General features: G+C 56.6%; 1 protein-coding gene across 2 annotated transcripts in view; it reads left to right on the top strand.

Moving 5' to 3' along the window:
* CARS1 (cysteinyl-tRNA synthetase 1) overlaps positions 1-14609 on the top strand; it is a 111099-nt gene that overhangs the window by 71300 nt on the left and 25190 nt on the right. For both annotated transcript variants that reach the window (XM_075326951.1, XM_075326950.1), the window contains one exon: positions 781-861. In XM_075326951.1, the coding sequence (XP_075183066.1) occupies positions 781-861 (81 nt within the window). The remainder of the gene's footprint in view (positions 1-780; positions 862-14609) is intronic.

Genomic DNA, 14609 nt, shown 5'->3' with positions numbered 1-14609 from the left:
TGGGGTCAAATCGAAAGTGACGCACATCCGGCATCACTTGCGATGTCGTAGTGTGTAAAGCCTAGATGATATGATGAACGAGCGCAAAAGCGTCGTTATCGTATCATCGGTGCAGGCTCCGACATTTCCATAATGCCGGTGCCGCAACAGGTACGATGTAGTTCCTCGTTCCTGCGGCAGCACACATTGCTGTGTATGAAGCCGCAGGAGTGAGGAACATCTCCTTACCTGCCGCCAGCGGCTATACGGAAGGAAGGAGGTGGGCGGGATGTTTACATCCTGCTCATCTCCGCCGCCATTGGCCGCCTGCCGTGTGACGTCGCTGTGACACCGCACGACCCGCCCCCTTAGGAAGGAGGTGGGTCGCCGGCCAGAGCGACAGTCGCAGGGCAGGTGAGTGCATGTGAAGCTGGCGTAGCGATAATTATCGCTACGCCAGCTATCACAAGATATTGCATCTGCGACGGGGGCGGGGACTATCGCGTGCGACATCGCAGCATCGGCTTGCGATGTCGCAACGTGCAAAGCCCACCTTAAGGGCCCTCAGCCCCAGATCTTCACTACCTGACCATGACGATGAGGAGTATGATTGGAGTAGATGACAAACCTTCTCCATGCTGGTCCATTTATTGATTATGGGACTGACCAAAACAGCCAATTCTGTATTTTGCTAATCATGCTGTGACATTGAATGGATCAGCACCGCTGCGCTAATCATACTCTTCACACGCTAAGGGTTGTGGGCATGAATAAAACCATTTGTTTGCTTCTTCTTCGCAGTACTGGGAGTTTTGCAGCTGTGCGACTCTCTTCGGGACGATGTTCTTCCAGAGCTCGGCGTCCGGCTGGAAGACCATGAAGGTAATGGGCTGGTGTGGTTAATGCCGCGTGTCTATGGTCAAAAAAAATCAAAATCAAATCTTTATTTTTATATAGCGCTAACATATATTCCGTAGCGCTTTACATAGATCAGGAATACTGTCCCCATTGGGGCTCACAATCTAGACTCCCTAACTGTATGTCTTTGGAGTGTGGGAGGAAACCGGAGGAAACCCACGCAAACACGGGGAGAACATACAAACTCCTTGCAGATAGTGTCCTTGGTAGGATTTGAACCCAGGACCCGAGCGCTGCAAGACTACAGTGCTAACCACTGAGCCACCGTGACTGAAATCTTCCTGTGGCAGTTTGTTTATATTGTGTAACCATGGAGACACATGGATCGTATGGGGAGCTGTGTGCACTAAGAAGTATAAGATATTTATTAAATAGCCTTGATTTCTATTTGTAATGTTTTATTTTGGATGCATTGAAATGAAAAGTTACTTTGCAGCCCCTTCACATTGATAAATTAAAGGGAACCTGTCAGGTCCAATATGCACCCAGAACCACGAGCAGTCCTGGGTGTATATTGCTAATCCCTGCCTAACCGTCCCTGTATACACTAGCATAGATAAAGGGATCTATAGGAAAAGTTTCTAAAGATCTTTTACTGTATGCTAATGAGCTCGGGGACTAGTCCCCTGGGCGTTTTAGTTCCCCTGGCTAGTCAGCCCGATTAGCACGCTAGTACTAGAGTCCCTATCTGTATGTCTTTGCAGATGGTCTCCTTGGTGGGGTTTGAACCCAGGACCCCAGCACTGCAAGACTGCAGTGCTAACCACTGAGCCACCACAAGACTGCAGTGCTAACCACTGAGCCACAACAAGACTGCAGTGCTAACCACTGAGCCACCACAAGACTGCAGTGCTAACCACTGAGCCACCGTGCCGTCTATGGTATAAAAAGATTAAAATCTAAATAGGTCATGGATTTTACATTTATTTAATTTTAATCAAATCTGGTCCAAGAGGATGAACTAGATTGAACGATCTAAATACGTTTGGGGGAAGTGTTTATAGTTCATGTTATTTTCTTCAGCGCTCTATTGGGAGACCCAGACGATTGGGGTATAGCTACTGCCCTCTGGAGGCCACACAAAGCACTACATTAAAAGTGCAAGGCCCCTCCCCCTCTGGCTATACCCCCCCCGTGGTATCACGGGTTCTCCAGTTTTAGCTTTGTGTGCGAAGGAGGTCAGACATTCCATGCATGGCTCCACAGATTTTAGTCAGCAGTAGCTGCTGACTATTTCGGATGGAAGAAAAGAGGACACATATAGTGTCCCCAGCATGCTCCCTTCTCACCCCTGGATGGTGTTGTAAGGTTGAGGTACCTATTGCTGGTACAGGGCTGGAGCCTGACATGCTGTTTTCCTTCCACATCCCCTGGTAGGGCTCTGTGGAAGTGGGATCCTGCCGGCCTCTCAGCTCTGACGCCGGGCTCCATCCACAGACCCATTAGAACCTGATGGAGACGGAGCAGGAGTACGATCAGGGACAGGCCCTGCATCATACAGGTACTCTGTGTCCCCGGCAGGCACAGACACACTCCGGGCTGGCTGGGTGTTGTAGTGCGCCGGGGACCGCAACGTTGGAGCTAGTGTCCCTACAGATTACTGGGGGATTGTTTGTGTATGGGAACGCAGCGCCGACCCCCTCTGGACCGGGCGGCGCTGCTGTGACTTGTGGTGCGCCGGGGATCCGCCGTCCGCGCTTTTACGGCGGCGGCGGTTATAAATTGAGTCCCCGGCTTTTTGGGCCTAGGACGCCGGCAGCTCCGATTCGTTCCCGCCCCCACCCTGTCATTCAGGGTAGGGGAGAGACGCTGTTCGCTAGCAGCGACGAGGGCTGGAGCCTGATTTACATGCTCCAGCCCTCACACTAGGCACAGAGGGAAGCAGGCTTCCCGCTCTTAGCCAGGAACGCCCAGGGCCCGCCCCCCTTCTCTCTCAGGGACGCCGGCAGCCATTACATGCAGTCTGGCTGGAGGAAGGACGCAAGGCTCTGGGAGACCTGGACTAGGGGCTATCTGGCGACCACACACCCGCTTTTTAAGCGGGCGGTAAGCGATTTTTCTGTGCTGGTCCCTCTAGTGCCTCACGGTGTATTGGTGTACTGTGTAGGATATAGAGATATTGTATTTCTTGCACTGTAAGGTCGCTTCTGGCTGCATCTCCCAGATCACTCTGTGGAAGCAACAACATGCCATCCTCAAAACGCAAGGCTGCCAAGGCTAGGGCTGTGTATACTGCGTGTGCTGCATGTGGGGCTAATCTACCAGCAGGCTCCGATGACCCCCATTGTGTGCAATGCTCAGATCCGGTGCTGCTTCGCCAGCCGGAGTCAGGAGAGGTAGTGACCCAGGCTGAGACGCCTGTAAGTCCTGCCCCGGTGACAGGGACAGACTTTGCAGTTTTTGCTGATAATATGTCTGTCTCTATGGCAAAAATACTTGAAACCTTGCAATCTATGCATGGGGCTCAGTCTTTGGGCACGGCGAGGCCTCTGTCCTCAGGTCCCCCTCACTTGGAATTAATCCAGCCCACAGGGGAGTCCCCGGCTTCACAGGCCGAGGATTATGACTCAGATGATAGCCCCAGCCACCCTAAGCGAGCTCGCTGGGAAAGACCCTCGACGTCATCACACTGCTCAGGGTCTCAGCGCAATCAGTCTCCCTGTGATGTGTCTGATGAGAGTGATCAGGAATCCATTCCTGGAACCCCTCTCAACCTGGATACCCCTGATGGGGATGCCATGGTAAACGACCTTATCTCAGCCATCAATAGGCTGTTGGATATTTCTCCCCCAGCCCCTTCAGCAGAAGAGGCGGCTGCGGAGCAGGAGAAGTTTCGTTTCCTTTATCCCAAGCGTAAATTGAGTGCTTTGTTGGATCACGCTGACTTCAGAGAATCAATCCAGAAGCACGACGCTCACCCAGAAAGGCGTTTCTCTAAACGATCTAAAGATACGCGTTTCCCTTTCCCCCCTGAGGTGGTCAAGCGCTGGACACAGTGTCCAAAGGTAGACCCCCCGATTTCCAAACTCGCAGCTAGGTCCATAGTTGCAGTGGAGGATGGCGCTTCACTTAAAGATGCCAATGACAGACAGATGGACCTTTGGTTAAAATCTGTCTATGAAGCTATCGGCGCGTCGTTTGCTCCGGCATTCGCAGCCGTATGGGCACTCCAGGCTATTTCAGCTGGCTTAGCAAAAGTGGATGCTATCATACATCCAGCAGTGCCGCAAGTGGCGCACCTTACCACGCAGATGTCGGCGTTTGCGTCTTACGCTATCAATGCGGTCCTAGAATCTACCAGTCGCACCTCAATGGCGTCCGCCAATTCGGTAGTTTTGCGCAGAGCCTTGTGGTTAAAGGACTGGAAAGCAGATGCTGGTTCCAAAAAATGTTTAACCAGTTTGCCTTTATCTAGAGATAGACTGTTTGGCGAGCCATTGGCTGATATCATTAAGCAGTCTAAGGGTAAAGACTCCTCTTTACCACAACCCAGAACAACCAAACCTCAGCAGAAAAAGTGGCAGCAGAGGTTTCAGTCCTTTCGAGGTTCGGGCAAGACAACATTTACCTCGTCCAAAGGGACTCAGAGGACGCAAAGAAACTCAGATTCGTGGCGGGCTCACACGCGCCCCAAGAAAGCAAATGGAGGTACCGCTTCCAAAGCGGCTACCTCATGACTTCCAGCCCCCTCCCTCCGCATCGCCGGTCGGGGGCAGGCTCTCCCGCTTTTCCGGCATTTGGATGTCACAGGTCAAAGACCGGTGGGTGACGGACATTTTGTCTCGCGGGTACAGAATCGAGTTCAATTCTCGTCCTCCAGCTCGGTTCTTCAGAACCTCCCCACATCCAGACCGAGCAGATGCTCTGCTGCAGGCGGTGGGCTCCCTAAGAGCGGAAGGAGTGGTGATCCCAGTCCCTCCTCAGGAACAAGGGCAAGGGTTTTACTCCAATCTCTTTGTGGTTCCAAAAAAGGACGGCTCGTTCCGTCCTGTTCTGGACCTAAAACGGCTCAACAAACATGTGCACGCCAGGAAGTTCCGGATGGAAACCCTGCGTTCTGTCATTGCCTCAATGTCCAGAGGAGACTTCCTTGCCTCAATAGACATCAAAGATGCTTATCTCCACGTGCCAATTGCTACAGAACATCAACGTTTTCTACGTTTTGTGATAGGAGACGACCATTTTCAGTTCGTAGCTCTGCCATTTGGTCTGGCAACAGCCCCACGGGTCTTCACCAAGGTCATGGCGGCGGTGGTAGCAGTCTTGCACTCTCAGGGACACTCGGTGATCCCTTACCTAGACGATTTATTGGTCAAAGCTCCCTCTCAAGAGGCATGTCAGCACAGCCTGAATGCTACGCTGGAGACCCTACAGTCTTTCGGATGGATCATCAACTTTCCAAAGTCGATCCTATCACCGACTCAATCACTAACGTATCTTGGCATGGAGTTTCATACTCTAGCAGCGATAGTGAAGCTTCCGCTAAACAAGCAGCGGTCACTACAGACAGGGGTGCAATCTCTTCTGCAGGGCCAGTTGCATCCCTTGCGGCGCCTCATGCATTTCCTAGGGAAGATGGTGGCAGCCATGGAAGCAGTTCCCTTTGCGCAGTTTCATCTGCGCCCACTTCAATGGGACATTCTCCGCCAATGGGACGGGAAGTCAACGTCCCTGGACAGGAAAGTCTCGCTTTCCCAGACGGCCAAGGACTCCCTACAATGGTGGCTCCTTCCCACCTCATTGTCTCAGGGAAGATCCTTCCTGCCCCCATCCTGGGCAGTAGTCACGACAGATGCGAGTCTGTCAGGGTGGGGAGCAGTATTTCTCCACCACAGGGCTCAGGGGACGTGGACTCCGCAGGAGTCCACCCTTCAGATCAATGTTCTGGAGATCAGAGCAGTGTATCTTGCTCTACTGGCCTTCCAACAGTGGCTGGAAGGAAAGCAGATCCGAATCCAATCGGACAACTCCACAGCGGTGGCATACATCAACCACCAAGGAGGGACGCGCAGTCGGCAAGCCTTCCAAGAAGTCCGGCGCATTCTAATGTGGGTGGAGGACAGAGCATCCACCATATCCGCGGTTCACATCCCAGGCGTAGAAAACTGGGAAGCAGACTTCCTCAGTCGCCAGGGCATGGACGCAGGGGAATGGTCCCTTCACCCGGACGTGTTTCAGGAAATCTGTCGCCGCTGGGGAGTGCCGGACGTCGACCTAATGGCATCCCGGCACAACAACAAGGTCCCGGCATTCATGGCGAGGTCGCGCGATCAAAGAGCTCTGGCGGCAGACGCCTTGGTTCAAGATTGGTCGCAGTTTCAGCTCCCATACGTGTTTCCGCCTCTGGCGCTCTTGCCCAGAGTGCTACGCAAGATCAGATCCGAGTGCAGCCGCATCATACTCGTCGCTCCCGACTGGCCGAGGAGGTCGTGGTATCCGGATCTGTGGCATCTCACGATCGGTCGACCGTGGTCACTGCCAGACCGACCAGACTTACTGTCCCAAGGGCCGTTTTTCCATCAGAATTCTGCGGCCCTGAACCTGACTGTGTGGCCATTGAGTCCTGGATCCTAGCATCTGCAGGATTATCTCAAGGAGTCGTTGCCACAATGAGACAAGCTAGAAAGTCGAATTCGGCTAAGATCTACCACAGAACGTGGAAGATTTTCTTATCCTGGTGCTCTGCTCAGGGAGTGTCTCCCTGGCCATTTGCATTGCCCAAGTTTCTTTCCTTCCTGCAATCGGGGTTAGAAAAGGGCTTGTCGCTCAGCTCCCTTAAAGGGCAAGTTTCGGCACTATCCGTGTTTTTTCAGAAGCGTCTAGCACGTCTTTCTAAGGTGCGCACGTTCCTGCAGGGGGTCTGTCATATTGTGCCCCCGTACAAGCGGCCGTTAGATCCATGGGATCTGAACAGGGTACTAGTTGCTCTCCAGAAGCCGCCCTTCGAGCCTCTGAAGGAAGTTTCCTTTTCTCGGCTGTCACAGAAAGTGGCGTTTCTTGTTGCGATCACATCGCTTCGGGCGAGTGTCTGAGCTGGCAGCTCTGTCATCCAAGGCTCCCTTCCTGGTGTTCCACCAGGGACAAGGTAGTGCTGCGCCCTATTCCGGAGTTTCTCCCTAAAGTCGTATCCTCTTTTCATCTTAATCAGGATATATCCTTGCCTTCGTTTTGTCCTCATCCGGTTCACCGGTATGAAAAGGACTTACGTTTGCTAGATCTGGTGAGAGCACTCAGAATCTACATTTCCCGCACGGCGCCCATGCGCCGTGCCGATGCACTTTTGTCCTTGTCGCTGGTCCGCGCAAGGGGTTGCAGGCTTCTAAAGCCACCCTGGCTCGATGGATCAAAGAACCAATTCTAGAGGCCTACCGTTCTGCGGGGCTTCCGGTTCCTTCAGGGCTAAAAGCCCACTCAACCAGAGCCGTGGGTGCGTCCTGGGCATTACGTCACCAGGCTTCGGATCAACAGGTGTGCCAGGCAGCTACCTGGTCCAGTCTGCACACTTTCACCAAGCATTATCAGGTGCATACCTATGCTTCGGCGGATGCCAGCTTAGGTAGAAGAGTCCTGCAGGCGGCAGTGACACCCCCGTAGGGGAGGGCTGTTTTGCAGCTCTAACATGAGGTATTTCTTTACCCACCCAGGGACAGCTTTTGGACGTCCCAATCGTCTGGGTCTCCCAATAGAGCGCTGAAGAAGAAGGGAATTTTGTTACTTACCGTAAATTCCTTTTCTTCTAGCTCTTATTGGGAGACCCAGCACCCGCCCTGTTGTCCTTCGGGATTTTTTTTGTTGTTTGCGGGTACACATGTTGTTCATGTTGAACGGTTTTTCAGTTCTCCGATGTTATTCGGAGTTAATTTGTTTAAACCAGTTATTGGCTTCCTCCTTCTTGCTTTGGCACTAAAACTGGAGAACCCGTGATACCACGGGGGGGGTATAGCCAGAGGGGGAGGGGCCTTGCACTTTAATGTAGTGCTTTGTGTGGCCTCCAGAGGGCAGTAGCTATACCCCAATCGTCTGGGTCTCCCAATAAGAGCTAGAAGAAAAGGAATTTACGGTAAGTAACAAAATTCCCTTCTTTGCCTCAAAGGCCTTTTGCAGTAGAATCTTATTATTCTAGATTGTCTTCTGCAGCCTCTATATAGGACAATGCATACATTTCACTGGTAAGGCTAGCTTCACACTTCCGTTGGGCAAAATCCGCTGGGTCCGTTGCTGCGTCGTCTTGACGCATCCATTACTTTTGTGGTGCCAACGGATCCGTTATTTCACAGGAATCCGTTAGCTGATTCCTGTGAAATAACACACCCGTTGCATCTGTTTGGCGTCCGTCTAACGCAGGGGTGGGGAACCTTTTTAATGCCGAGGGCCATTTGGAATTTTCTACCAACCTTCGGGGGCCGCACAAAACTATCAACTTAAAATTACCCTGCTATACTTAGTCAAACAATTAACTCATCGTGGCGGCTGAAGCTTCTTGTTTTTGGTGCGGCTATATTATTCAATATTGATCTTATTGCTTCTCACAACTGCTTTTCCACGTTTGTGTCAGCTGGGACTGCTGTAAATACATCACAGGAGATGCTGAGGGTATATACATCACAGGAGATGCTGAGGGCACTTACATCACAGGAGATGCTGAGGGCACTTACATCACAGGAGATGCTGATGGCACTTACATCACAGGAGATGCTGAGGGCACTTACATCACAGGAGATGCTGAGGGCACTTACATCACAGGAGATGCTGAGGGCACTTACATCACAGGAGATGCTGAGGGCACTTACATCACAGGAGATGCTGAGGGCACTTACATCACAGGAGATGCTGAGGGCACTTACATCACAGGAGATGCTGAGGGCATATACATCACAGGAGATGCTGAGGGCATATACATCACAGGAGATGCTGAGGGCATATACATCACAGGAGATGCTGAGGGCATATACATCACAGGAGATGCTGAGGGCATATACATCACAGGAGATACTGAGGGCATCACTGGGGAGGGCTGGGTGCACTAGACATCACTGGGGAGGGCTGGGAGGACTAGACATCACTGGGGAGGGCTGGGAGGACTAGACATCACTGTGGAGGGCTGGGAGGACTAGACATCACTGTGGAGGGCTGGGAGGACTAGACATCACTGTGGAGGGCTGGGAGGACTAGACATCACTGGGGAGGGCTGGGAGGACTAGACATCACTGGGGAGGGCTGGGAGGACTAGACATCACTGGGGAGGGCTGGGAGGACTAGACATCACTGGGGAGGGCTGGGAGGACTAGACATCATTGGGGAGGGCTGGGAGGACTAGACGTCACTGGGGAGGGCTGGGAGCACTAGGCATCACTGGGGAGGGCTGGGAGCACTAGACATCACTAGGGAGGATTATATATCACTTGGGAGGGCTGGGAGAAATATAAGGACATTGCTAGGGGTTCTGACATACCAGGGGGGCACAGGCAGCAGTGTGGAGGCCGCAGGGGCATAGGCAGCAGTGTGGAGGCCGCAGGGGCATAGGCAGCAGTGTGGAGGCCGCAGGGGCATAGGCAGCAGTGTGGAGGCCGCAGGGGCACAGGCTGCCGTGGGGAGGCCGCAGGGGCACAGGCTGCCGTGGGGAGGCCACAGGGGCACAGGCTGCCGTGGGGAGGCCACAGGGGCACAGGCTGCCGTGGGGAGGCCACAGGGGCACAGGCTGCCGTGGGGAGGCCACAGGGGCACAGGCTGCCGTGGGGAGGCCACAGGGGCACAGGCTGCCGTGGGGGAGGCCACAGGGGCACAGGCTGCCGTGGGGAGGCCACAGGGGCACAGGCTGCCGTGGGGAGGCCACAGGGGCACAGGCTGCCGTGGGGAGGCCACAGGGGCACAGGCTGCCGTGGGGAGGCCACAGGGGCACAGGCTGCCGTGGGGGAGGCCACAGGGGCACAGGCTGCCGTGGGGGGAGAGTGAGGAGCACAGGCTGCCGTGGGGGAGAGTGAGGAGCACAGGCTGCCGTGGGGGAGAGTGAGGAGCACAGGCTGCCGTGGGGGAGAGTGAGGAGCACAGGCTGCCGTGGGGGAGAGTGAGGAGCACAGGCTGCCGTGGGGGAGAGTGAGGAGCACAGGCTGCCGTGGGGGAGAGTGAGGAGCACAGGCTGCCGTGGGGGAGAGTGAGGAGCACAGGCTGCCGTGGGGGAGAGTGAGGAGCACAGGCTGCCGTGGGGGAGAGTGAGGAGCACAGGCTGCCGTGGGGGAGAGTGAGGAGCACAGGCTGCCGTGGGGGAGAGTGAGGAGCACAGGCTGCCGTGGGGGAGAGTGAGGAGCACAGGCTGCCGTGGGGGAGAGTGAGGAGCACAGGCTGCCGTGGGGGAGAGTGAGGAGCACAGGCTGCCGTGGGGGAGAGTGAGGAGCACGGGCTGCCGTGGGGGAGAGTGAGGAGCACGGGCTGCCGTGGGGGAGAGTGAGGAGCACGGGCTGCCGTGGGGGAGAGTGAGGAGCACGGGCTGCCGTGGGGGAGAGTGAGGAGCACGGGCTGCCGTGGGGGAGAGTGAGGAGCACGGGCTGCCGTGGGGGAGAGTGAGGAGCACGGGCTGCCGTGGGGGAGAGTGAGGAGCACGGGCTGCCGTGGGGGAGAGTGAGGAGCACGGGCTGCCGTGGGGGAGAGTGAGGAGCACGGGCTGCCGTGGGGGAGAGTGAGGAGCACGGGCTGCCGTGGGGGAGAGTGAGGAGCACGGGCTGCCGTGGGGGAGAGTGAGGAGCACGGGCTGCCGTGGGGGAGAGTGAGGAGCACGGGCTGCCGTGGGGGAGAGTGAGGAGCACGGGCTGCCGTGGGGGAGAGTGAGGAGCACGGGCTGCCGTGGGGGAGAGTGAGGAGCACGGGCTGCCGTGGGGGAGAGTGAGGAGCACGGGCTGCCGTGGGGGAGAGTGAGGAGCACGGGCTGCCGTGGGGGAGAGTGAGGAGCACGGGCTGCCGTGGGGGAGAGTGAGGAGCACGGGCTGCCGTGGGGGAGAGTGAGGAGCACGGGCTGCCGTGGGGGAGAGTGAGGAGCACGGGCTGCCGTGGGGGAGAGTGAGGAGCACGGGCTGCCGTGGGGGAGAGTGAGGAGCACGGGCTGCCGTGGGGGGGAGTGAGGAGCACGGGCTGCCGTGGGGGGGAGTGAGGAGCACGGGCTGCCGTGGGGGGGAGTGAGGAGCACGGGCTGCCGTGGGGGGGAGTGAGGAGCACGGGCTGCCGTGGGGGGGGAGTGAGGAGCACGGGCTGCCGTGGGGGGGGAGTGAGGAGCACGGGCTGCCGTGGGGGGGGAGTGAGGAGCACGGGCTGCCGTGGGGGGGGAGTGAGGAGCACGGGCTGCCGTGGGGGGGAGTGAGGAGCACGGGCTGCCGTGGGGGGGAGTGAGGAGCACGGGCTGCCGTGGGGGGGAGTGAGGAGCACGGGCTGCCGTGGGGGGGAGTGAGGAGCACGGGCTGCCGTGGGGGGGAGTGAGGAGCACGGGCTGCCGTGGGGGGGAGTGAGGAGCACGGGCTGCCGTGGGGGGGAGTGAGGAGCACGGGCTGCCGTGGGGGGGAGTGAGGAGCACGGGCTGCCGTGGGGGGGAGTGAGGAGCACGGGCTGCCGTGGGGGGGAGTGAGGAGCACGGGCTGCCGTGGGGGGGAGTGAGGAGCACGGGCTGCCGTGGGGGGGAGTGAGGAGCACGGGCTGCCGTGGGGGGGAGTGAGGAGCACGGGCTGCCGTGGGGGGGAGTGAGGAGCACGGGCTGCCGTGGGGGGGAGTGAGGAGCACGGGCTGCCGTGGGGGGGAGTGAGGAGCACGGGCCGCCGTGGGGGGGAGTGAGGAGCACGGGCCGCCGTGGGGGGGAGTGAGGAGCACGGGCCGCCGTGGGGGGAGAGTGAGGAGCACGGGCCGCCGCACGGAGCACAGGCTGCCGTGGGGATGCGCGAGGAGGACGGGACGCCGCACGGAGCACAGGCTGCCGTGGGGATGCGCGAGGAGGACGGGACGCCGCACGGAGCACAGGCTGCCGCGGGGATGCGCGAGGAGGACGGGACGCCGCACGGAGCACAGGCTGCCGCGGGGATGCGCGAGGAGGACGGGACGCCGCACGGAGCACAGGCTGCCGCGGGGATGCGCGAGGAGGACGGGACGCCGCACGGAGCACAGGCTGCAGCGGGGATGCGCGAGGAGGACGGGACGCCGCACGGAGCACAGGCTGCAGCGGGGATGCGCGAGGAGGACGGGACGCCGCACGGAGAACAGGCTGCAGCGGGGATGCGCGAGGAGGACGGGACGCCGCACGGAGAACAGGCTGCAGCGGGAATGCACGAGGAGGACGGGACGCTGCAGTGGGGATGCGCAAGGTGGATGGGACGCTGCACGGAGCACAGGCTGCAGTGGGGATGTGCAGGGGCACACACAGGCATGGGAGCACAAACACACCTGTCGGACGCTGAGGTAGTAGCTTCTCTTCTGTGGAAAAAGAGCAAGTTGAGCGCTTACTCCACCCACAAAGTACGTCCTCACGCTAGCATGAGGACGTAAGCCATACAGGGTTTAATGGGCCAGCAGCATGCAAGACGCTGCTGCCTCCCGAGCTCTGTGGAATGTGCCCGGGGGCCGCAGAAAAGGTCATGGCGGGCCGCATACGGCCCGCGGGCCGGAGGTTCCCCATCCCTGGTCTAACGGAATGCATCAGCTCTGGGGTTTTTTTTTCTTTCATTTTTTTCATTCTGGGCATGCTCAGTAGAAATTAGCGGATTCCAGCAGCGGATTCCGTTGTAAAGCACTTTGCAATGGAATCCGCTACCATAGGGAGCCATTATAAATTTTAATGGAAGCAACGGAATCCGCTGGTCGGCATCATTTTGACGCAAGCAAATAACGTTACATTCAGCGTTGCTTCTGCTCGGCGGAAGCAACGGAGCGTTGGCCAACGGAAGCAACGCAGGTACTTCTGGCACAATCCGTCATCAATGCAAGTCTATGGGAAACAGCGGAATCAACCGTTATGCAAATATCCTGTCATCACATTTTGTAACATTTCGTGTTTTTCCTGTTACTGGCTCAGATGCACATTTTCTTATTTTTTCTGTTATGTTCATGGTCCAACCCTGTAGTGGTGGGTACATGCCATATTTACAAAGGTTGAAGTTACCTGCTTACATTTATTATTCTCGATTTACTGCTAATCCCCAAAAGAAAGCGCACACTCCCTAAAAGAATCGCACTAACCAGACTCCAAACAATTAGAGTTGGCAAGTGAGTGGGCTCTCACATACAAATCTGCATCACTATCAGGACCCCCAATGTTATACAGCGGTTGGCTCCCCCAGGGGACTGGAAGCGGTATCACTCGCGTGGAGTGATACTGGTACGCGATCTGTGTGAGAGCTGCAGTGTAATGCAGCTGGAACAGCGAGCGACCTGACAGTGATGCCAATCTCTGTGTGAGAGCCCATCCACCATCTGTACTTTACCAAGTGTAATTGTGAGGGGTCTGGTGAGTGCGATTTATTTCTTTTTGAGGGGTGGGGAGTCTGCTTTCTTTTGGGGGCTTTGCTTTCTTTTGGTGATGTCTCCTTTATTTGATGGAGAGTCCTGCTTTATTCTTTAATTTTGCTGCTGGGACACTTCCATATGAAATCTCAACTAGGGCTTATATTTTAAGCATAATCCAAAAAATCCTACTAGGGCTTATTTTTTTTTATCGTTCCTTTTGGAGACCCAGACCTTGGGTGTTTAGCTTCTGCCTCCGGAGGACACACAAAGTACTACACCTAAAAGTGTAGCTCCTCCCTCTGAGCCTATACACCCCCTGGTGAGCCAGTCACAGCCAGTTATCGCTTTGTGTTCAGGAGGCATACATCCACACATATGATTTTTTTTTTCTTTTTCCTTTTTGGAAAAAGATTGAAGAAGTGCGGGTCCACGTCTGGACCCCCGGCATATCCCTTCTCACCCCACTGTGTCGGTGGTGTTGTAAGGTTGATTTCCAAGGCTGGAGCCTTACATGCCGTGCTCCTTCAACATCCCTCGGGCTCTGGCTTGAAGTGGGAGCCAGCGCGGTCTCCATGCCTGGCAGGAGTCCGGTCTCCGTCCACAGCCCCTTCAGGACCCTGCTGGACCGGAGCACTCATCCCCAGGGACCTGGCCCTGCGTCTCAGCAGCTAAGTACCTGAGACGTTCATATGTTGGGGGTCCCTGTCCTTTATTGTGTGGGGAGAGTGTGTTTGCTGTATTTGTTTTGGCATTTCCGGCGGGTCCTCTGGCTTTTCGCCCGAAAACCGCGCCGATGGTCCCTGCGCGTCGGCCTCGCTGCTCAAATTTAGGCCCCGGCTTCGCCGGAGGCCTAGTTTCTGTTACCTGCCCTCGCATGTCACTCATGCAGAGGGACAGGGACGGCTCCACCCGGTGGCCGTCCTGCACAGGGGAGGGACACTCCCCACTGCTTGTGCGTGACCCCCCCCTGCAGGTCTCTATGGCCCTCCAGATCCCGCTTTTTCTACAGGGACGCCCCCGTCCCGCCCCCTCTCTTCGCTCCGGCGGCCATTTTCTTGGACAGGGTTCACTCTGCGCTGGGCCATCCTGCACTCTGCATCCCTGCTGAGGTGCTGTGCATTGGGGGTCCGGGCTTTGGGATCTGGAGGGCACACAACACCACTTCCAGCGGTCTGGTAAGCCACAGCCGGTCTCTGGTTGTGGACCTCTGAATATACTCCCTGGGGTTCATTCTCTTG

Source organism: Anomaloglossus baeobatrachus, chromosome 10 (genome assembly GCF_048569485.1).
Source record: "Anomaloglossus baeobatrachus isolate aAnoBae1 chromosome 10, aAnoBae1.hap1, whole genome shotgun sequence".
In the NCBI taxonomy this organism is placed as follows: Eukaryota; Metazoa; Chordata; class Amphibia; order Anura; family Aromobatidae; genus Anomaloglossus; species Anomaloglossus baeobatrachus.
The sequence above is the reverse complement of the archived record's forward strand: the minus strand, read 5'-3'. Positions and strand labels throughout refer to the sequence as shown.